The sequence below is a fragment of the Dendrobates tinctorius genome, unplaced genomic scaffold (assembly GCF_039654945.1).
Source record: "Dendrobates tinctorius isolate UK_male_01 unplaced genomic scaffold, ASM3965494v1 ptg000254l, whole genome shotgun sequence".
NCBI classification, from domain to species: domain Eukaryota; kingdom Metazoa; phylum Chordata; class Amphibia; order Anura; family Dendrobatidae; genus Dendrobates; species Dendrobates tinctorius.
The window spans coordinates 9420065-9445619 of record NW_027361921.1 but is presented as its reverse complement, the minus strand read 5'-3'; the positions used below and the strand labels follow the sequence as shown (position 1 = coordinate 9445619).

Below are 25555 nucleotides of genomic sequence, written 5' to 3'. Positions count from 1 at the left end.
TTTCCTGAGAAGTTGTCCGGTTTTTAGTCAGGTATTTTCTGCATACGTGGGCACATAGCCTAAGTGTTATAAAGATAATAAAACTGCACTGGGCATCTCATCTTTATAGTTTATGGGGGCAGGGACAGTACAAAAAATGTTTTATCTCCACAGAGTACCCCTTTAAAGACTTGATACCTTTAGCTGTATAATAGCCTGATGTAGCACCTTTTACCTCCATTGTACTGAAATAGCTTTTATAATATTTATTTTTGTTTTCTCAGTCTCCAGACCATGGTGTGATATAAGTATCCTGTGTAAAGATGGATGGTCGAGAATTTGTAAATATGCCACCCTTAGGGTTGACGGGTCTGTCCCTGGAAACTGGGCATGTTTCGTCTGGACATGCTGGTGGGCACCTCATGCCATCTACAGGGCAACTGCCACCATTCTGTGCAGCAAAGTATTATCCATCGCATCTTGGACTATACTCACAGTCAGGTAAGTCGTGTATTGGGGTTTTATGCAGATTCACAGCTAAGTTTGGTGTTTGCAGTTCAGTTTTAGTTTCTGCACATGAAGGAAAAATAATAAAATAGTTTCTCAAGCTAAGTAGCCAACATACACTGAAAATTTTAGGTTGAGACGAAGTGAGGTATTAACAAATGTATTTCTGACTTATTAAAGGGAGTTTGTCAACTTTTAGTATAGAAATCCGCTGAAAAGTTTTAGAGATAACTTTCTTTATGTTCATGTGTTAATCACCTGGCTCAGCCCAGTCAATCAGTGCAGTTTAGGTGGAGCTAGATGGTGAAACTGTTAAAGGAAGGGTGATGCAGAGTGCACAGCCCGACAAATGTTACTTTGAGCAGTTTACCAATGCGTATAAAGGTTCATCACAACCCTGGTCCAGACCTCAGTACAATAAAAGTTTCACAGTCCTTATCTATGAACTGCCCAGATATTTGACACTACAACTGTTTTCTCCCCTTACTGTACTGATAGTTCTGCTTCACATCACTTTTCTTATTTACTGCACTATTCTGGTTCCTGTTTATAAACTAGGTCTCTTGATCAGACACCGGGGTGGGCAATTTACATTATCTGAGGGACCTTATGAGAGTGAATATTGTGAGAATGGCGAACCAATAGATTGTTCTTCTTAATATTAATAACATATTAGTTACAATTATTTTATATTAATTTCACTTAATACTGAGCAGATTTAAGTTTTCTGACATCCCCAATATGAGCCTTCAAACAGCCCCCCTATATAATGTATGAGACCAACATAGCCCCTATATGCAGTATGAGCCCCCATATAGCCTCTCTACAGTGTGAACCACATAGCCTATGTATTCCCCACATAGCCTTCTATGTTCAATATGGGACATCTGCTTAGCCTTTTACATACATTATGGCTCCCACATAGCCTCCTATATGCAGGCAAACATCCCATGCACATAAGGAATAACACCGCCTACTCACCATGTTCTTGTTCCCCTTGCGCTCTGCTCCAGTCTCCGGTCCACGGACTCTCCACACAGCAGACACAATATAATGACATCCTAGTGTATGCTGTCTCACGTGATTGGAGAAAGAAGGAGCCGGCAGCACCATACTCCACCAATGTATTCACCACTGTCTGCATCCTGAGGATGCAGACCATGGTGACATCAGAATGCTGGTGGTCCATGGGCCACTGTTTCAGCCCTTCAGCTGCGTAAACCAGAGCTGAGCAAAGTGCTACCCTGAGTCACATCCTCCCTCCCTCTGTTACAGTCCAGCCTGTGGGCTGCACTCTACCTCTTCAGATATTGTGTAAACCAGAGCTTGGCAAAGTACTCTCTAAAACGGCTATGTCATCACCTTTCTGTTATCCATCAAAAGGTATCAACCAATGAGGACTCTCAAGTTTTATTATTTTTTCTTCTGTCTAAAAGTCTCCATACACATTAGACCAGTGTTTCCCAAACTGCAGTCCTCACGGCCCCCAACACATCATGTTTTCAGTATTTCCTTAGTTTTGCGCGAGCATTGCAATTATTATAAAGACATCAGAAACTGCCACAGGTTCTTTCACCTGTGCAACACTAAGAAAATCCTGAAAGCATGAAGTGTAGTGGGCTGCGACGACTGGAATTTGGGAAACATTGTATTAGATTTAAGGCCCCGTTACACTAAACGATGTCCCAGCGATCCCACCAGCGATCCGACATAATGGGATCGCTGGGACATCGTTAGGCTGATCGCTGGTGAGCTGTCACATAGACAGCCCCAGCGATCAGGACCAGCAACGCTGGACGCTGGTTTCTAATGTAAACGTTGGGTATCCAGGAGCCGCGCGACTCCTGGATACTCGACGTTTACCTTGGAAACCGGCGTGTACGCCGGTTTCCAAGGTAAACGTTGGGTATCCAGGAGCCGCGGCTCCTGGATACCTGACGTTTACATTAGCAACCAGCGTCGCTGATCGCTGGTCTCTCACTGCCACACGCAGCGATCGCAAAACGGCCCAGGCCGCTCGAGCACGATCAGCGATCACTGGCAGGGGGGCCGGTCGCTGATCCCCGTCACACACAGCGATCTCACCCCAATCAAAATAAAACTAAAAAAAAACAAAAAAAAAACCCCACATACACATATTAGGAATCGCCGCGTTCAGAATCGCCCGATCTATCAATTAAAAAAAAAAAAAAAAAGCATTAACCCGATCGCTAAACGGCGTAGCGAGAAAAAGATTCAAAACACCAGAATTACGTTTTATTTGTCGCCTCGACATTGCATTAAAATGCAATAACGGGTGATCAAAAAAAAACGTATATGCACAAAAGTGGTATCATTAAAAACGTCAGCCCGGCACGGAAAAAATAAGCTGTCACCCGACCGCAGATCACGAAAAATGGAGACGCTAAGGGTCTCGGAAAATTAAGCAATTTTTTTTTTTTTTTTTAGCATACTTTGGAATTTTTTTTTCACTACTTAGATAAAAGAGGACATAGACATGTTTTGGTGTCTATGAACTCGTAATGACCTGGAGAATCATAATGGCAGGTAAGATTTAGCATCTAGTGAACCTAGCAAAAAAGCCAAGCAAAAAACTAGTGTGGGATTGCACTTTTTTTGCAATTTTACCGCACTTGGAATTTTTTTCCCGTTTTTGAGTACACGACATACAGTTGTGGCCAAAAGTATTGACACCCCTGCAACAAAGCCAAGTGTGAAACGCGCGTTGGGGTCATTGCTGCTAACAGGTATAGACACAGATTCCTTACATGGGCACCTTTTGCATAACCAGTGTTTTATTGTAGCACGCACTTATGGTAATGAGACTTGATTGGTTCGATTATTTATTCATCTTGGGCAATGCTAGTATAGCAATTTAATTATATACCTTAAGGACCATGGACTTGTCCCTCTTGTAGACTTGTTTGTCTGGAATTGGTTCTTCTTTTTGCACAGTCATTTTATTCACTTCACTGTTATGCTTGCATTGCTCTATTAATAGAGACTTCTCTCTAATACTTGGTACAAGCCTTTGTGTATGTATGTGTATATAGGTATATATATTTACACCTTTCACAAGGATTTGGTCATGTAGGCTAGTCTTTTGGACATTTTTTGGTAAAATAACCTTTTTTGTATTCTTCATTAAGCTTAGCTTTATCTGGGTACACTTTTATGCAGGAATGCATTATCCATCTATACCATAGGATATTTGTGCAGCAATTTTGTTGCATTGGTGTTACCCGCTTTTAATCGACATTGTTGCATTTATTAATTAAAATTTGTCTTTTATTATGAAAATATGTAAAATTTGCATTGTTGCATGTACTAAATAAAAATCCACTTTTTATGGTATTTGAGCTTCCATTGTTTTTTCGGTTTTCCTATATTTATTGGAAGCACCAAGTAAATTTCAACATTATATCTATTTGGTCTTTGTTTGGATGTTAGTTGAGGTTCTTTATCCAACATCCGCACAATCTTGCGTTGAAATCTCTTGTCAATTTTTCTTTTCCGTCCACATCTAGGGAGGTTAGCCACAGAGCCATGGGATTTAAACTTCTTGATGGCACTGCGCACGGTAGACACAGGAACATTCAGGTCTTTGGAGATGGACTTGTAGCCTTGAGATTGCTCATGGTTCCTCACAATTTGGTTTCTCAAGTCCTCAGACAGTTCTTTGGTCTTCTTTCTTTTCTCCATGCTCAATGTGGTACACACAAGGACACAGGACAGAGGTTGAGTCAACTTTAATCCATGTCAACTGGCTGCAAGTGTGATTTAGTTATCGCCAACACCTGTTAGGTGCCACAGGTAAGTTACAGGTGCTATTAATTACACAAATTAGAGAAGCATCACATGATTTTTCGAACAGTGCCAATACTTTTGTCCACCCTCTTTTTTATGTTTGGTGTGGAATTATATCCAATTTGGCTTTAGGGCAATTCTTTTTGCTTTTTCATTTAAGACAAGTGAAACTAATAATACCAAAGAATTTGTGTTTGCAATCATTTTCAGGAAGAAACTGAGTATTATCTAACAGAATTGCAGGGGTGTCAATACTTTTGGCCACAACTGTAGTAAAACCAATGGTGTCATTTAAAAGTACAACTCGTCCCGCAAAAAATAAGCCCTCACATGGCCATATAGACGGAAAAATAAAGTTATGGCTCTGAAAAGAAGGGGAGCGAAAAACGAAAAAAGCTCCGGCAGTGAAGGGGTTAATAAACAACTTAGTGATACCTTAACACTTTCTATTCCGTATACTATATTTGTAAGAACCACGACTAAATGAGTAAAACCGTGTACTAATGAATATTACACGCTGAAAGTCTACAGTCCCTTATTCTGTTGACCCACACACCTAAAACTGCTGTCCCTATATAGAAATCAAGAGTTAATAGCTTGGAGGGGGGGTGGGTAATAACATTAGTAATTAAAAAATGTTATGTGCATGCCTGAAATTGGTACTAATAAAGATGGCGTAACGAATGGAAGCGGAGGCACAGGTGTTGTAGTGCACATTCGTTTATTGCTATTTTTGTGGAACCACAGACCGGGGGGCTCCGAAGGGGGCATGACTATGGGAACCCCAGACGCCCGTAGAAAGATCCCTCGAACAGGATCAGATTGGAGTTTTCAGGCCCAGTGGAACAGGAGAACAGGCAGGGATAACAGGTAGCGTTGAACTTGACAGACGGGAAGCGACAGCACGGGGCGGAGCTGGCACAGACAGTACTGATGTCGTCCAGGGATACGGAGTAACGGGCGGTTGAGCAGAATGGAACTTGCACAGGCAGCACTGGTATCGCCCTGGGAACGGAGTAGAGAGCTGCTGGTAGTCTGAGAAGACAAACAGTATGAGCTGGGTACTGGCAGGACACTAGCGGTGCACAGCAGAACACAGGTACTACAGAACACTAAACCGGAAACTAGCAACAGGAAAGACTTGTTGCTTCAGCGCCCCCTGTATGGCAGAGGGGCCAGAAATAGCATAGTTATCACGCCATTGGTAAGGAACACATTTGAAAAATGCACGCTGTCTCTTTAAGAGACCGGGAGCGTGTGCCCGCGACCTCAGCGTAAGGGTATGTGCACACGGTGCAGATTCTGGTGCAGTTCTGCAGCAGATTTGGCCCTGCAGAACTGCAAGTGATGTACAGTAACATTTAAGGCTATGTAAAACAAAAAACGCTGTGCACATGCTGCAGATTTTTCCGCGCAGATTTGGTGCAGATTTAAAGTTGCAGCATGTCACTACTTTAGTGCAGTTCTGCAGCAGTTTTTCATCTGCTCCATTATAGAAATCTGCAGGTGAAAACTGCAGGGGAAATCTGCACTAAAACTGTAGGTAAAATGCACGTCATTTTACCTGCAGATTTTAGCAAAATCTGCGTGGAAAATTCCACAGCAGAATCCGCACCGTGTGCACATAGCCTAATACTTGGAGACCTGCTAGCCGCGAAGCAGGAGAGGAGCCAGAGACCGAAGCTGGGCAGAGGGGAGCAGACTGAGTGGGGATCCTGCAGAGGCATGGATGTTACAGATGTCAACTCGTCCCGCAAAAATAAAAATGTCATCACACGACTGTCTTCAAATATATAGGAAAATTATAGTTTTCATAAGATGATGAATAAAAAAAAAGCGTTTACTATGAGATGGTAGCCTAACAAAAAAAAAATATAAATCTAGTATTGATGCAGTCTCACCGACCCGAAGAATAAAATCGCCTAGTCACTTATACCGCACGAGGAATGGCGTAAAAAATAAAACCAATTCTTCACCTGCTGTAGACTTGTTAATTCTGTTTCCCAAAGATCGCATTAAGGCTCAGCTCACATTTTATCCTGCGCACTGCGCTGAGCACTTACATCGGGGTTTCCTTTCCGTGTAAATCTCTGAAATAAGACGGAATTCAGATGGAGCCCCTGACCGAAGATTCTCTAAAATTAAGCAGACTGAGGCACTGTGGACTCTCTGACCTGTGATCCTGTGGTGTCAGTCTTTTTAGGCGTGCATAAAATCGTGCTCGGCCACAGTTTTGTACGCAGCTGAACAGAGGCCAGACTGAGTCCAGAGTAACTCTGCTGCCTTATTATAGTGAATGGAACACTTGTGGGTTAATATGAATCACGGAACTCAGAGATTTAGATGGCAACCCCGTTGTAAGTGCTGAGCGTAGAGGGCAGGATTAATGTGATCTCAAATATTAGGTGATCAATACTGTAGAGGAGAAAATTCTGCACCGCTGCAACACCTGAGCCCAAATATCCACTACGTGTGATTGCCTCGTCAAATACACCACCCTTAAGGATTCACGGGTGCCAACCCATATAAACAATTGCATAAATCCATATACTGAATAGAAAAAAGGGTGGCACTCACCACTTCTAAAATTCAATCCTTATTGTAACAGGACCAATAAAAGCGCAAGGGAGTGCGAAACGGCCATCGTCCGACTTTTTCTTTCCGTTCTACTCCCCTGCTGAAGATGTTTTTTAATGTGTTACAATAAAGATTGGATTTTACAAACTGAGTGCCACCCATTTTTTTTTTTTCTTTTTCTCCGATATATCGTCAAATGTTAGGTGTAGTGTTCCTAACAAAAGATTCAACTCAGTCCACAAAAAAAAATTAAGTCCCCACTCGGGTCCGTCGTGTGTAAACTGAAACATAGGGGGCTTCCACGTTATTGGTAGCACAAAGACTATGGAAAAGCGCTGTGTCTCCTTGCCCTCAAAAAGAAATCGGCGACTGCCAAATCCAAATGACCCTCACTTCTGAGGTCCCATATATTGCGCATTTCTCTAGCGATGAGCACCCGCCTAATTTACTGAGTCTGTGTCTCTGGAAGCACGAACTGGGCACTACAATGTACGGGCACTACACTAGCAGTTTGCAGTTTTCACTTGGCAACATTCACTGATTCTTGCTTCTGGAAAATATAGATGAAGTCAAAATCGTCACTACACTTGTAGATAAGTTCCAATTCTGCTCTTTTGGCACTTAGGGGCTCTGTATATGAAGTCAGCAAACTATTCTATGGTAATAATTTGTTCTCAAAGAGTCAAATGGCTCTCCGTCCATGCCAATTTTCGCAGCATGGTTAAGTAGTACTGTACTATGGGGTATTGCCACAGTCAACAAAAATTGTGTCAAATTTTATTTCCCAGGTTTAGTTTGTAAAATGGAGTATTTTATGGGGGATTGTGCTTTTCTGGCACCTCATGGGCTCTGCCAATGTGACATGGGGTGTGTTTGTATGTGTATATGTACAGCGGGAACAGAAAGTATTCAGACACCTTTAAATTTTTCACTCTTTGTTTCATTGCAGCCATTTGGTAAAAAGTTAATTTTTGTTCTCATTAATGTACACTCTGCACCCTATCTTGACTGAGAAAAACAGAAATGTATAAACTTTTGCAAATTTATTAGAAAAACTGAAATATCACATTGTCATAAGTATTCAAACCCTTTGCTCAGTATTAAGTAAAAGCACCCTTTTGAGCTAGTACAGCCATGTGTTGTCTTGGGAATGATGCAACAAGTCTTTCACACCTGGATTTGGGGATCCTCTGCCATTCTTCCTTGCAGATCCTCTCCAGTTCTGTTAGATTGGATGGTGAACATTGATGGACAGCTGTTTTCATTTCTCTCCAGAGATGGTCAATTGGGTTTAGGTCAGGGCTCTGGTTGGGCCAGTCAGGAATGGTCACAGAGTTGTTCTGAAGTCACTCCTTTGTAATTTTAGCTGTGTGCTTGGGGTCATTGTCTTGTTGGAAGGTGAACCTTCGGTAAAGTGTGAGGTCCAGAGCACTCTGGAAGAGGTTCTCATCTAGGATATCTCTGTACTTGGCTGCATTCATGTTTCCTTCAAAGGCAACCAGTCGTCCTGTCCCTGCAGCTGAAAAATACCCCCATAGCATGATGCTGCCACCACCATGTTTCACTGTTGAGATTGTATTGGGCAGGTGATGAGCAGTGTCTGGTTTTCTCAACACATACCATTTAGAATTATCACCAATAAGGTCAAGCTTCATTTTCTCAGACCAGCGAATTTTATTTTTCATAGTCTGGGAGTCCTCCATGGTTTGTGTGGGTTTTTTTTTTTTTTTGCGCAAGCTCTATGCGGGCTTTCATATGTTTTGCACTAAGGAGACACTTCCGTCTTGTCACTCTGCCATAAAGGCCCGACTGGTGAAGGGCTGCAGTGATAGTTGACTTTTGTGGAACTTTCTCTCATCTCCCTACTGCATCTATGGAGCTCAGCCACAGTGATCTTGGGGTTCTTCTTTACCTCTCTCACCAAGGCTCTTCTCCCACGATTGCTCAGTTTGGCTGGACAGCCAGGTCTAGGAAGACTTCTGGTGGTCCCAAACATCTTCCATTTAAGGATTATGAGGCCACTGTGCTCTTAGGAACCTTGAATACTGCAGAAATTCTTTTGTAACCGTAGCCAGATCAGTGCCTTGCCATAATTCTGTCTCTGAGCAAAATTGGCCAGTTCATTTGACTTCATGATTCTCATTTGGTCTGACATACACTGTGAGCTGTGAGGTCTTATATAGACACGTGTGTGTTTTTACAAATCCAGTCCTATCAGTTTGTTTAAACACAGCTGGACTCCAGTGAAGGATTAGAATCATCTCAAGGAGGATTACAAGGAATTGGACAGCTTGTGACTTAAATATGAGTGTCTGTCCAAAGGGTCTGAATAGTTATGACCATATATTTCAGTTTTTCTTTTTTTTAATTTGCAAAAATGTCTAAATGTTTTTTTTTCTGTCAAGATGGGGGTGCAAGAGTGTACATGAATGGGGAAAAATGAACTTTCTGAATTTGCCAAATGGCTGCAATGAAACAGAGTGAACAATTTAAAGTGGTCTGAATACAGTTGGTACGTAAAGTATATGTGTGTGTGTATGTATACAGCTCTGGCAAAAATTAAGAGACCACTGCACAGTTCTATAAAAATCAGTTTCTCTACATGTCTGACAGCCATTCCATTCTAGTGTCAGTTGAATTCCAACCAGAGTACACCTCATTCTACTTAATGTGCTTATGATTAGGTGATCACCTGAACCAAATCTTATTTAACAAAGGAAAGTATAAAAAACCCTGCTGTAGTATTCACAAACCTCTTGCAGTAGGACAAGCTGGATGGCAAAACAAGTGCTAGTAATATCCCAAAAGTAATAGGAATGAAAAAATAACTTTTAACCATGCCAAAGGAGTTGAAAGGTCTTGAGTGAGGAAAAGAAGGGCTCAATTCTGGCTTTACTAGCAGAGGGATACAGTGAGTGTCATGTTGGCTCCATCCTTAAAAATTCTCAGACGGCAGTCCATGAGAACAAGGTCAAGCAGCAGACATTGTGGACAACAAAGCTACAGACACGGCAGAGGGCGAAAACGACTCTCCACTGACCAGGATGACTGTCATCTTATTCGAATGTCACTCAGCAACAGCAGGATGAAATCAAGTGACCTACAAAAGGAATGGCAAATGGCAGCTGGGGTGAAGTGCACGGCAAGAACAGTTCTTAAGTCTCCTAGAGGCAGGGCTCAAGTCATGTAAAGCTAGAAAAAAGCCTTTCATCAATGAGAAGCAAAGGAGAGCCAGGCTGAAGTTTGACAAAGACCATAAAGATTGGACCATAGAGGACTGGAGTAAGGTAATCTTCTATGATGAGTCTAATTTTCAGCTTTGCCCAACACTTGGTCGTCTAATGCAGGGTTCCCAAAACCAGTGCTCAAGGCCCACCAACAGATCATATCTTCAGGATTTCCTTTGTATTGCACAAGTAAAGCAATTATCACCTGAGTAATACTCAGGAAATCCTGAAAACATGACCTGTTGGTGGGCCTTGAGGACTGGAGTTGGGGAACCCTGGTCTAATGGTTAGACGGAGATCTGGAGAGGCGTACCAGCCACAGTGTCCTGCACCCACAGTGAAATTTGGTGGAGGATCGGTGATGATCTGGGGATGCTTCAGCAAGGCTGGAATTGGGCAGGTTAATCTTTGCAAAGGACGTATGAATCAAGCCGCATACAAGGTTAAATCTTATTAATTTATACTCTCCTTACTGTCTTGTGTCTTAAAGTTAGTCAATATGACTGTACCGGTTTGAGTTATCAATTTGACAAGTTAATGGGGGTTAGCAATATACCATTTGCCCTCTTGCTGGTTTACTTTTACTCAGATGCCTAGGTTCCGGGTTGTCTTCTCTCTCTATCTAATTAAAAAAAATAAAATAAATTTATATATATATATATATATATATATATATATATATATATATATATATATATTTGCCTTTTCTATATGGCCATTGAAGTCTGATAGGCTCTTTCAGTAACTTTGCTGTGTGCTGCGCATGGGGTTGGTGCTTCCGGTCGGCCCCCGCCCCGGAAGGTGTCGATACGGAGCAATGCGTTCCACTGACGTCAATGGAACACATCGCAGCCGCGACACCGGAAGTGACAGATTGGCACTGGAGGTCCCTCACCCCCTGTGCTTTATGCACGTCTTGCAGTGGTTGGCTGAGATCCTGCCACCGTGGGATATTTATACATCAAAGAGACCCTGGAATCCCCCCGGGGAAGCGAGGTGCGAAACGCGCATCGGGGCTTCAGGACAGGACAGTGCGGTTGCATGTTTAACATGGGTAAGGAGACTTTGTGATTTACTTTTTTGGATGTATTCAGGGATTACAAGGGTTTAGGGATCATCCACATATGGGATTTTTGTGCCTTGCTGCCAAAACACAGCAGATTACCACCATTACATTGGTCATTACATTAATAGCCACGACTGGCTATTTTTTTGTAAAAAAGTCGTCTGTTCCGGTTATTTACATTTATAACATACTTACTATGCTGCCACGGCTGTGTTAGGCGTCGGGTTCCGGTCTCCCATTCCTCCCCGGCCGCAGTGGAGCCTGCTCAGCAGACTTCACGATCCTGGCGTTCAGCCCACACCAGCATTGTGAGTTCAGTTGCTACGGCCACCTCTGGTTCAGTTATGGCAATGCAGCCTGGCCAGCAGCAAAAGACTCCAGAGCCCAAGTCCGTCCTTCGGCCCACTGAGCATGCTCATGAGACGATCTCCCATTGGGGATCGGGAGTCACATGCTCAGGTCCTTCTCCTGTTCCGATTGGTCCATCTGGAGCATCAGGAAGGTCCCGGAAGTGCACAGCTATAAAAGGTCTGCATGGCCGCTCGGCCATGCGCTAGTATAGACTAGTTGCTATATGTGTGGATGATGACGGATGCATGTACCTGGTGAATGACTCATTAAAATTCCCCTCACTTTGATATTACGTATGTGGTTAGGGAATTAGTTGGAGTCAGCGTCAGCCAGTGGCTAGCCATAGGCCACAAGTGCTCGTCACTTCCAAGCACTAGCGTCCGATGGTGTCGCCTGCCGTAGGGCACCATCGTACCACAGCAGGCACTGTCGCTTCGCGGCAGTCGGTTTCTGTTAGCGGCGTTCGCAGCTGCGACGCCACACGCTCGGTAGGTCTAGAGGGACGCTGGTCCTATGTCCTGGGGCCAGAGTCCTGTGACCATATACCGAGCGGTCTTCTCCCCGAGCGCTGTGAGTGTGAACAGGCTCGGCATTTGTGTTTTAGCGTTAGTGTGGCTCTGTGAGGTAACAGATTTCGCTCAGCGCACACCGGTTGACGTTTAACCCGTGTGTGTTATACCGCCATATTGAGCGTCCGCCATTACTTAGCAGCAGCATACCAACTGCACGGTGGACCCCGGGCGGCGAATGCGCCTACTATTTTATAATTTGGTGCGTTCCGCCAGCCCTAACAGGTTGTATCACTGTCCGCTTGGTTTGATATATTTTTGCTATTTACTCTTTGTAACTTGTGATATTTATTACCTTATCATGTCCTGTGTATGTTTAATAACTAATAAAGATGTTTGTATTTTGACTATTCTTGGACTTAGGCTGGTTTCACACTTGCGTTTTTTTGCGCTGCGCTTTTGCGCATACATGCGCATGCGTTCCCCCCTATATTTAACATGGGTGCGCATTGTCATGCATTTGTACACGTTTGTATGCGCATGCATTTTTGGAGTGTGCGCCCAGGCGCACAAAATGCAACCTGTTGCATTTTTGGTGTGTCCGACCTGTCTCAAAAATACGCATGTGCACGGAACTCACCCAAAAACGCATTAAAGTCTATTGGAGCGCTGACGTGCGCATCGGTCGTGCGCACGTCAGTGTTTAAAAACGCATGCTTTTTTTGTAAAAACCATGCACAAAAAACAAGAAAACTCATTAAAAACACATGTTGTGTTTAAAACTCAAGTGTGAAAGTAGCCTTATACATATTTTTTACCACAATCTTACTTATTTGAGATTTAAGCTCCCAAAATAAACATTTTCCTCATGTTTATCATATCGTATGGAGAGTTTCTCAAACCATAAATAATGATATTTTCATTAATCCATGTTTTTGTCTATGTATCTATAATCTATATACTGTGTGTTTTCACAGCTTGTTCGTTTGAGCAAATGGATTTTCAGGCACGGGACAACACGTGACTGACAAATTTGGATCAAGTTTTCAGTGATGATTCTTCCTTGGTTTTAAACATAAACTCTAGAGGTGTTGTTGATCATATTGCAAGGCTGAAGAATTTATGTAACAAATGCATGGAATGGTGGTGGAATAAGGCTTTTTTGGAGCACTGTGTCACTAAGGGCTTGATTCCCAGAGGCTTGCGAGTGCAAGTTTTTCCCTCTTTTACCGTTGAGGATGAAGGTTTTAAACAGCAATGGGAAGAAGTTGCCTCTAATTGTTCAAAGGGATTTATGAATTTACTTATTCAATCTAATGAGTCATCCATAAGGGAGGTTGAAATGGAAATTAAATCCATTCAAGAAATTCTGGTCAAAGAACTTCCTTCTTAAGCTCTATCTAAACTCAATGGAGAGCTAGATTCGGATTTTGCAAAATGGGTGAAAGATTTTGTACAGGATAAAAAATTATCAAAGAGATTGTAATGATTACAAAACTTAACGTGTTTACAAATGGAGACATACTTACTCGAAGATGAAACGCCCTTCCATTAGCAACCGTTATAATTCCTTCTCCTTAATATCTTCTGTGGATGATGACTCTGTACCAGGGGCGAGTACTAGTCTGAACTTTATGGATAGACTCTGTTCCAATAAGTCTGGATACTGGCGCAAGGGGAAAGGTTTTAATAAACGTAAAATCACCCCGCCCCAATCCGTGAAGAAAAAGAGCAAAGGAAATAAACTTAAGGTAATCAATCTTTCCTCACATACACTGACACTCAATGTGAGGTATTACAATTAGGTCTGTCCATTGTTCCAAATAATCATTTTGATTTTTCCACTACAGTAAAGGATTTAAGGCCCCTTCACACATAGCGAGATCGCTAGCGATATCGCTAAAGCGTCACCGAATTTGTGACGCAACAGCGATATCGGTAACGATATCGCTACATGTGACACTTGCCTCCGACCCGGCCCCCTGCTGGATATCGCTGATCGCGCGAGATCGTCCTGGTCCATGTCTTGTCGTCTGCTTCCTGCTGGCGCCGATGAGCGATTCCATGGACGCAGGAGGAAGTAGTCACCAGAGCTGCCGCCTGACAGGTAAGTAACGACCGCTGACCGTTGCTACGTCGCTGGTGAGATCTGCCTGATTGGCAGCTCACTAGCGACCATTTAGCGATGTACCAGCGATCCTGACCGGGTCGTATCGTTGTCGGGATCGCTGGTGCATCGCTAAATGTAACGGTACCTTAACATTTGTTTTTGAGAAAGCTCATCTTGAATGGTTTCCCCAAGTGCAATTTAGTCAGACCAGGAACTGGGTAGCACGGCTGAGCGGGAGGCCATCCGAATCCTTGATGAATTAGAAAGAGAAAGCTTGGGCACTCCTGCGGGTAATTTTCCCACATCTATCCTTCCCAGATTACCACGTTTCCCCCGTTTTCACTTTGTCCTCAGATTGAGATATTTTGTAGGTTGGTGACTAATGATCTTAAAATTATTCCTACAGGGAGGAGGCATGATAATCTTACTAGGTCCCAGCAACAGGCATTATGCCAACTGAGATCTTTTTTAGGATGTACTTTTTACACCAGCTGATAAGGGAGGTAATGTGGTTGTCTGGCCTGTTGAAATAAATGAGCGGGAGGCTTTTAGACACCTCAGGGATAAAGAGGCCTACTCACTGTTGCCTTGTAATCCGGTGTCTGGATATCAAAAGGCAATTTTTCTGATTTTGGATAGGGCCTTGACTGAAGGTATCACTACTAAAAAGGTCTTTGATGGTCTTTTTACCCAGCATCCGGTGATACCCACCTTTTACCTTTTGCCAAAAATACTTAAGGACCCTTTTTTCCTTCCCCAGTTCGTCTTATTGTCTCTGGTGTAGGAGGGCTTTGCGATCCCATATGCATATATGACGTCCGGCGGTGGTTGGATGGTCTTTCCTTGGAGCCAAATGTTGGTCACGGCAGATGTCGAGTCCCTCTACATTTGTATTAAACACGAGCATGGACTAAAAGCAACATAGTTTTTTTTTTTTTTTTTTTTTAGCACGAGCAATCTGGATGAACCTTTATGCTTTTTGATTTTGGAACCCTTAAAATTCATTCTTGAGCATAATTTTTTTACTTTAAATGACTGTTTCTTTTTACAGAGGCGGGGCATTTTCATGGGTGCGGCGGTCTGTGCGCCATCCTATGCAAATCTTTCTCGGATTTTGGGAGAGGGAGTTTTTTGGTGATGGCGCTCTTGCTGCTTCCCATGTGCAGTGCTGGTATCGGTACATTGATGATCTTTTGATCATCTGGCAGGGCACTGAGAGTGATCTAGGTGTCATCATGGCACAATTTAACAATTATGAATATAACATTAAACTTACACACAAATTCCATAAACAAAAAATTGAATTTTTGGACATCCAGATTGCAGTGTCAGAAGACAATGGAATTCAGACCGGTCTTCAGGAAAGAGACATCGGTTAATGGATTATTGCTCGCCTCGACCGCTCATCCCGTGTCCACGGTGCAGTTCCTACGGATAAGACTTTTGTGTTCCACCAATGAATGTTTTGAGACGCAGGCAGCTGACCATCGGAGCAGATTCAGTGCGCGGGGATATAGTAAACGCTGTATAAAGTGGGGTTACCATCATGCGAAGGCATCTGACCGTGGCCACCTTCTTTCCGGCACCCGGGAGATGTCTGATAATACTCATAATATCAGATTTATTTCTACTTATAACAACCGCTGGGATACCATCAGGAGTTTTCTTAATAAACATTGGCCGGTCTTATAAACTGACTCTGTACTTGGCAGAGTATTACTGGATAAACCTCTTGACAGCTCGGATGACTAATAATTTGAAAGATCTTTTGGTGAAAAGTCATTGTCTCCCAATCATCATTGCCTTTCTACACAGGAAAGCACATTGTGGTTGTTTTCCTTGTGGTTCCTGTGTGGCATGTCGCAATGTTGAAAGGGTCTCTACGTTTTGGTCATCAGATGGCAAACATACTTTTAAGATCCGAGAATATATCTCATGCACAAGTGATTTTGTGGTTTATTATGCCAGTTGCCCGTGCAATTTGGTATATATAGGCCTCACGTCGCGTGAACTACGAGTATGAGTTGGGGAACACGTGAGAGACAACAAGACAGCCATAACTGTTGAAGACATGGCGTCCCTTAAAACGATTCCACGCCATTTTAAGCTGAGACATGTCTGCAACCCTGACTTATTTAAAGTACGTGGTACTGATCGTATCCACGGCGGTATCAGGGGTGGTGACCTTAAACGCAGGCTGTCCCAGCTGGAATGTAAATGGATCGTTAGATTGGGGACAACGACTCCCTGTGGTTTAAATGAGAAATTGAGTTTCTCACGTTTTTGTGATTGGATGTCAACATTTGTCCTTTATGGACTTCTTCAGCCTTGCATTCTGTGTCACCTCTTTGAGTTTTTTTTAGAATTTTTCTTGATTTTAATGAGTGTTCTTGTTATTCTTTTTTAGTTTTTAGTAGCAGATGATGCTCCCTCATTGGAATAAATTGCTGTCTACCTGGTTATGTGGATCAACGCCATCTTTACATTGAGCCATTTATATTTCTGGGCTTGTTTGCGAATTTTACAAGATCCTGCAAATTTATTATTCTTTTTCTTTTTGGTTTTTCACTTTTGTTTTCATGTTTATTCATATGAAAATCTTATTAATTTATACCCGCCTTACTGTCTTGTATCTTTAAAATTAGTCAGTATGACTGTACTAGTTTGATTTCTCAATTTGACAAGTTATTGGGGTTTGTAATAGACCATTTCCCCTTTTGCTGGTTTACTTTTACTCAGATGCCCATGTTTTGGGTTGTTTTCTGCATTATCTATAATAATAAACGCCCTAACCAGCTTCCGGTTGTAACAACTTCCGTCCAGTTGTAACCGGTGACGTCACCACACACACACACGCACGTTAACCCTCAACACACCACACCGCCTCAACACACACTCCTCTCACCTTTCACCTCCACTCATGTCCACTCACTCTTTCACTCCACATACGTTCCTTTCTCTCACTCCGTTTCTCATACTCACACCGTCATCGTCGCTGCCCCGACATCTTCCTCCGCCGCCGCGATCCAGGATCCAGACGTTCTCCAGGGCGTCGACATCGGGATCCAAAAAGATGGCGTCAGCGAAGTCTCGTGAGATTACGCCGACGCCATTTTGGATCCCGATGTCGCCCATGCCAGCGACATGTTGTTGCGGCGACGCCAGCTTGAATATCGCGGGACTTCACGAAATCCAAGATGGCGTCCCGCAAGAACATGTCGGCGGCCTGGAGAACGTCTGGATCCTGGATCGCGGCGGCGGAGGAAGATGTCGGGGCAGCGACGATGACGGTGTGAGTATGAGAAACGGAGTGAGAGAAAGGAACGTATGTGGAGTGAAGGAGTGAGTGGACATGAGTGGAGGTGAAAGGTGAGAGGAGTGTGTGTTGAGGCGGTGTGGTGTGTTGAGGGTTAACATGGCAAGAGGTGTGAGGCTGTGTGCACACGCTGCGGATTTTGCTGCGGTGTACGGTACCATGATTCCCTATGGGAATCAAAAACCGCAGTGCAGACGGTGCGGAATTTTCCGCGCGGATTATCTGCGGTTTTCATTCCGCAGAAAGAATTGACATGTCAATTCTTTCTGCGGATTCTCCTGCGGTTTGCCATCTCCTCTATTGAGGAGATGAAAAACCGCAGAGCAATCCGCAGGTAAAACCGCAGGTCTTTTGACCTGCGGTTTCACCTGCGGATTTTACAAAATCCGCGCGGATGAATCCGCACCTAATCCGCAGCGTGTGCACACAGCCTTAACGACGTCGGCGAAATCTCGCGAGATTTCACCGACGCCATCTTGCATTCGTGAAATTGCGTCATTTACCTCACGCCGACTTGCTGTGCAGACGCTTGGCATTGCCTGTACCACCATAACTACTGCTGCCTTGGTCCTATGCCTGTTTACTGCCGGTGTCTAATTACAGGGCCAATTTGCCTATACTGCCATAACTATTGCTACCTTGCTACTCTGCCGGTGTCTAATTACAGGGCTCATTTGCCTCTACCGCCATAACTACTGCTGCCTTGTTCCTCTGCCGGTGTCTAATTACAGGGCTAATTTGCCTCTACCGCCATAACTACTGCTGCCTTGCTCCTCTGCTGGTGTCTAATTACAGGGCCAATTTGCCTATACTGCCATAACTATTGCTACCTTGCTACTCTGCCGGTGTCTAATTACAGGGCTAATTTGCCTCTACCGCCATAACTACTGCTGCCTTGTTCCTCTGCAGGTGTCTAATTACAGGGCTAATTTGCCTCTACCGCCATAACTACTGCTGCCTTGCTCCTCTGCCGGTGTCTAATTACAGGGCTAATTTGCCTCTACCGCCATAACTACTGCTGCCTTGCTCCTCTGCCGGTGTCTAATTACAGGCCTAATTTGCCTATACCGCCATAACTACTGCTGCCTTGCTCCTCTGCCGGTGTCTAATTACAGGGCCAATTTGCCTATACCGCCATAACTACTGCTGCATTGCTCCTCTGCCGGTGTCTAATTACAGGGCCAATTTGCCTATACCGCCATAACTACTGCTGCCTTGCTCCTCTGCCGGTGTCTAATTACAGGGCTAATTTGCCTCTACCGCCATAACTACTGCTGCCTTGCTCCTCTGCCGGTGTCTAATTACAGGATCAATTTGCCTCTACCGCCATAACTACTGCTGCATTGCTCCTCTGCCGGTGTCTAATTACAGGGCCAATTTGCCAATACCGCCATAACTACTGCTGCCTTGCTCCTCTGCTGGTGTCTAATTACAGGATCAATTTGCCTCTACCGCCATAACTACTGCTGCCTTGCTCCTCTGCCGGTGTCTAATTACAGGATCAATTTGTCTCTACCGCCATAACTACTGCTGCATTGTTCCTCTGCTGGTGTCTAATTACAGGGCCAATTTGCCTATACCGCCATAACTACTGCTGCCTTGCTCCTCTGCCGGTGTCTAATTACAGGGCCAATTTGCCTCTACCGCCATAAGTACTGCTGCCTTGCTCCTCTGACTGTTCACTGCCTGTGTCTAATTACAGGGCCAATTTGCCTCTACCGCCATAACTACTGCTGCCTTGCTCCTCTGCCGGTGTCTAATTACAGGGCCAATTTGCCTCTGCCGCCATAACTACTGCTGCCTTGCTCCTCTGCCGGTGTCTAATTACAGGGCCAATTTGCCTCTACCGCCATAACTACTGCTGCCTTGCTCCTCTGCCGGTGTCTAACTACAGGGCCAATTTGCCACTACCACTTCATAACTACTGCTGGGCAATTACAGGGTCAATTAGTATCTGTTTACTCTACAATACTCCAGGACGCCTTCTTCACTGCCAGATAACTGCCAAATAGACTCCTTTACCTGTGCCAACATGAGTCATAACAAAAAGTATGCCAATGCCAGTGAAAGGAAAGCAGCTTTAGCACTACGACAAAAACAACGCTGTGCTAATGAGACTCCTGAGGAAAAACACCATCGCCTTGAGAAGATTAAGGCTTATAAACGCCGTCGCCTCACACACGAATCCCCTAACTCTAAATCCATAAGATTGGCTGAAGAAGCCTCTGCACGCCGTCACCGCCGACAACAGACGGCCTCTTCCTCATCATTATTATTAGACTCACAACAGGATGCTTTCACATCAGCATGTGGAACAATTTACTGCTACACTTCATCCCATATGCCGTTCACTGACATAACTAATCAGCAATCTGTTTCTGCCCTATCAATACCACCATTCAATACCGATGCACAGTATGCCAATGCCAGTGAAAGGAAAGCAGCTTTAGCACTACGACAAAAACAACGCCGTGCTAATGAGACTCCTGAGGAAAAACAGCATCGACTTGACAAGATTAAGGCTTATAAACGCCGTCGTTTCACACACGAATCCCCTAACTCTAAATCTATTACATTGGCTGAAGAAGCCTCTACACGCCATCACCGCTAACAACAGACGGCTTCTTCCTCATCATCTATAATAATAAATGCCCTAAGCAGCTTCCGGTTGTAACAACTTCCGTCCAGTTGTAACCGGTGACGTCACCACACACACGCACATGTTAACCCTCAACACACCACACCGCCTCAACACACACTCCTCTCACCTTTCACCTCCACTCACGTCCACTCACTCTTTCACTCCACATACGTTCCTTTCTCTCACTCCGTTTCTCATACTCACACCGTCATCGTCGCTGCCCCGACATCTTCCTCCGCCGCCGCGATCCTGGATCCAGACGTTCTCCAGGCCGCCGACATGTTCTTGCGGCGACGCCATCTTGGATTTCGGGAAATCCCGCGAGATTCAAGATGGCGTCGCCGCAAGAACATGTCGCTGGCGTGTACGACTCGGGATCCAAAAAGATGGCGTCGGCGAAATCTCGCAAGATTACGCCGACGCCATTTTGGATCCCGATGTCGTCCACGCCGGCGACATGTTCTTGCGGCGACGCCATTTTGGATCGACGAAATCCCGCGATAGTCAAGATGGCGTCGCCGCAAGAACATGTCGCCGGCGAGGACGACGTCGGGATCCAAAATGGCGTCGGCGAAAACTCGCGAGATTTTGCCGACGCCATTTTGGATCCCTACGTCGTCCACGCCGGCGACATGTTCTTCCGGCGACGCTATCTTGACTATCGCGGGATTTCACGATACTCAAGATGGCGTCGCCGCAAGAACATGTCGCCGGCGTGGACAATGTCTGGATCCAGGATGGCGCCGGCGGAAGAAGATGTCGGGGATCGTGGAGCAGCGGCGATGACGGCGTATGAGAGACGGATTGAGAGAAGGGGTCGTATGTGGAGTGAAAGAGTGAGTGGAGATGGTGAAAGGTGAGAGGAGTGTGTGTTGAGGAGTGTGTGTGTTGAGGGTTAACATGGCAAGAGGTGTGATGCTATCGCATCCTCCCGATGCGATAGCATCGGGCCATAATCTAGTATTATATAAGATATTTGCCTGCCTTATATGCTCACTGTTAATATGGCTGTTGTAGCCTTATAGGCTCTTTCAGTAACTGTTTTGTGCTGCGCACGGGGTTGGTGGTTCCGAGTGGCCCCCGCCCCGGATGGTGTCGATACGGAGCGATGCGTTCCACTGAAGTCACTGGAACACTTGTTCCTGGAACGCATCACAGCCACGACACCGGAAGTGACAGATTGGCGCCAGAGGTCCCGCCCCCTGCGCTTTATGCACATCATGCAGTGGTTGGCTGAGATTCTGCCACTGTGGGATATTTAAACATCAGAGACCATGGAGTACACTGCCCCCCCGAGGAAGCGATCTGCTAAACGTGCTTCAGGGTTTCAGGACAGCGCGGTTGCATGTCTATGGCCCCTTTCACACTTCAGTTTTTTGCCATGAGTCACAATCCGTCGTTTTTTTTTGTTTTTTTTTTAAACTGATCCGGTGACTGATGCCGCTGGATCCGTTTTTTCCTCATAGACTTGTATTAGCGACTGATGGCCTCATGTTTCGTTCGCCGGATCCGTCAAAAAAATTTGTCTGGCGCCTGGACATGACGCAAAAAGCAACGATTTTTATGTTTGTCGAAAAATCGGACAGACGGATCCATTGCCATCCGTCGTTTGCTAGAATGAAAGCGCAGGATCAGTTTTTTTAACAGAGAATGCTCCTGACAGGTTAGAACACAAAAAAATAGTTTTTTTTTACAAAATTTATTCTGCCAATGCGACAAAACTTTGTTCTGTAAAAACAAAACAAAAACTCCCCCCCCCCCCCCCCTCCCCAACAATATACATACCTCCACCGTGCAGTCAGGTCCCCGCTGCAATCCATCAGAAGGGGTTAACTAGTTTACAACAGGAACTGGTGATAATCTACCAGCCCGCTGTAAACCACTGCAGAATGAATCTCTCTGCGCAGAAGTCCCCAGGTGACCTGAGGTGATCTGACAGCATGGGAAAAAATTCAGACGCTTTCCCACGCTATCGAGTATATTTTAGCTCAGCCAGGGACTCCGTGCAGCCTCACTGATGTCAGCGGTAGTCGGTGAGGCTGTGTGGAGTTCCCGGCTGACCTGAGGTGAACTCATGAGCGTGGGAAAAAGTTCAGAAACTTTCCCACACTAATCAGTTCATCTCCGGTCAGTCCGGGGCGCCTGCGCAGAGATGAATTCATTCATTCTGCAGTGGTTTACAGCGGGGTCGGTAGCAGTAGCACTGGTCCCTGTTGTAAACTAGCTAACCTCTTGTGATGGATTGCAGCGGGGGACCTGACTGAACGGCCGAAGAGGTATGTATATTGTTAGTTTTTTTTTGTTTGTTTTTTTTTAACAGGCCAAGGGCTTTTTTTTGGATTGGCAGAATAATAAATTTGGTAAAAAAAAAATATGTATGTATTTCATTAAAATAATTTAAGTGTCTTTTTTTAACCCTTTACTATTCTAGGGTTAATAATGGATAGATGTCTTATTGACACCTCTCCATTATTAACCCGGCTTAATGTCACCTTTCAATAGCAAGGTGACATTAACCAATTATTAACCCATGAACCACTGCTAAAGGCCATGGGAATAGAGAGGCTAAGTGCCAGAAAAGGCGCATCTTATAGATGCACCTTTTCTGGGGAGGCGGGGGGGGGGGGAGAAACAATGGTCTCTCTCTAGACTATTATTTCCCCTCACTCACTGGCTTTCCCTCTCTGGCGGAGAAAATTGCATGGGGGCCCACCCATTTATTTTTTTTTTCTGCGATTATAGCCTTAAATTTAACCCCTAGATTTCCAAATTTTTCCTAACACAAACTACTAAATTGATTAAACACTGTCATCTATAAATCGTTTTGATATGCCATGGTTTCATAACATGTCGGGTTCGGGAATGATTTTACAGAAGCCGGCAATTGATTTAGCTGCTATTATGCTATGTAGAACTCTATGAAATAAATATATTTATAATATATAAAGCTCAAGTTTGTGTGTGTGTGTATGTCCGGGATTGGCATCCGCACCGTCGCAGCTACAGCCACAAAATTTGGCACAGTTACACGTCTGGACCCCAAGAGTGTCCTAGGCTATGTTGTGAGGCGAAATTTTAACCCCGCGCGTTCCAATTCACCAAACAATTTTGCCCCTATCTACATAATGGGGGAAAAGTGTGTATCAAGCCCCGCCCCTCATTATGATGTCAATGGTTGCCATGGCGACGCCGATGTCGTCAAAGGTTGCAAGCCCCGCAGCTCATTATGATGTCATAATGGTTGACTATGGGATGGAGGATGTGTGATGGGTATATGGGCACTGGACTATGGGATGGAGGAGATATGTATGACGGGTATATGGGCACGGGACTATGGGATGGCGGATATGTATGATGGGTATATGGGCACGGGACTATGGGATCGTGGATATGCATGATGGGTATATGGGGACGGGACTATGGGATCGTGGATATGTATGATGGGTATATGACACGGATGAAAAAAATAATGCGGCAGATCAGTTTTTTTCGCCGGATCCACAGGCCAATAGATTGTGACTGATGGCAAAAAACGCAAGTGTGAAAGGGGCCTAACATGGGTAAGGAGACTTTGCGATTAATTTGGCCAGTCTGGTTTTTGGATGTATTAAAGGATTGCTATGGTTTAGGGGTCATCCATATATGGGATTTTTGTGCATTGCAGCCAAAATACATTATCAGATTAACACCATTACGTTGGTGGTTGTCTTATGCACCATTGTGTACACTGAATTTTTGCCATGAACTGATATCCACAGACTGGCTATTTTTTGTAAAAAGTCGTCCGTTTCGGTTATTTACATTTATAACATGCTTACTGTGCTGCCACAGTTGTCACTGCCCACTTGGTTTTATATATTTTTGCTATTTATGCTTTGTAACTTGTGGTATTTATTACCTTATTATGTCCTGTATGTTTAATAACTAATAAAGATGTTTGTATTTTGACTATTATTGGACTTATGCATATTATTTTTTTTTTTTGTGTTTTTTTTTACCACAATCTTACTTATTTGAGATTTAAGCTCCCAAAATAAAAATTTTCCCCTCATGTTTATTATTTAATCCTGGAAAAACAGTTGATTCCTTCTGCTCAGGCAATGTTCCCCAACTCTGAGGACAGTTTTTTCCAGCAGGACAATGTGCCATGCCACACAGCTAGGCCAATCAATGTGTGGATCAAGGACTACCACATCACATCCCTGTCATGGGCAGCCCAATCTCCAGACCTGAACCCCACTGAAAACCTCTGGAATGTAATCAAGAGGAAGATGGATAGTCACAAGCCATCAAACAGAGAACTGCTTACATTTTTGTACCTGGAGTGGTATAAGGTCACCCAAAAGCAGTGTGAAAGATTGGCAAGCATGCCAAGACGCATGAAAGCTGTGTTTAAAAATCATGGTTATGCCACAAAATATTGATTTCTGAACTCTTCCTGAATTAAAACATTAGTGTTGTTGTTTCTAAATGATTACCAACTTGTTTTCTTAGCATTATTGGAGGTCTGAAAGAACTGCATTTTTATGTTTTGACTAGTGTTGAGCTTTCCGATACTGCAAGTATCGGGTATCGGCCGATATTAGCTGTATCGGAATTCCGATACTGACTTCCGATACTTTTTTCATATCGGATACCGGAATCGGGAGTTCCCATAAAGCTATCAGCCTGCTCGATTTGATTCAGTCATGGGAAGCCTCACAAGTGTGGGCACATCCTTTTTGGCATGTTAACTATTGGCATGGCTGTGATTGGCTGCTGAAATGACGTCATCATGATGCGCGGTCTGTGCCGACTGCGGGGGGTCTGTGCCGGCTGCCGGTGGTCTGTGCGGGCCTGCCGGGGGTCTGTGTGGGCTTCTGGGGGTCTGTTCGGGCCTGCCGGTGGTCTGTGCAGGCCTGCCCAGGGGTCTTGTGTGTGCAGGCATCCCCCGATGGGACTACAAGTCCCATCGGGCGATGCATGCTACATTGACAGTGATTGACACATTAGCCAATGATGGGACAGTAGTAGTCCCATCATCCGACTAATGTGTTGAATGTAAAAAAAAACCAAAAAAAAAAACTACATACATACATACTACATTTGTACATACTACATTTGTACATACTACATTTGTACATACTACATTTATACGTACTACATTCGTACTACATTCGTACAACATACATATATACTACATACATGCTACATACATGCTGCATACATGCTGCATCCATGCTACATATATACATACATGCTACATATATACTGTATACATACTATATACATACTATATTATATATGTATGTAGCATGTATGTAGTATATATGTGTAGTATGTATGTAGTATGTATATGTGTATTATGTATGTAGTATATATGTATGTAGTATGGTGGTTTTTTTTGTTTGTTTTTTTACATTCAACACATTAGCCGGATGATGGGACTACTACTGTCCCATCATTGGCTAATGTGTCAATCACTG

General features: G+C 44.1%; 1 protein-coding gene across 8 annotated transcripts in view; it reads left to right on the top strand.

The window, feature by feature from the left end:
* Positions 1 to 25555, top strand: part of TNRC18 (trinucleotide repeat containing 18) — a 753175-nt gene that overhangs the window by 74752 nt on the left and 652868 nt on the right. For 7 of the 8 annotated variants that reach the window (XM_073558135.1, XM_073558139.1, XM_073558137.1 and 4 more), the window contains exon 2: positions 264 to 480. The exons of the other annotated variant lie outside the window; for it this stretch is intronic. In XM_073558135.1, coding sequence (XP_073414236.1) covers positions 303 to 480 — 178 coding nt within the window. In that variant the 5' untranslated portion in view covers positions 264 to 302. The remainder of the gene's footprint in view (positions 1 to 263; positions 481 to 25555) is intronic. 8 annotated transcript variants of the gene reach the window in all.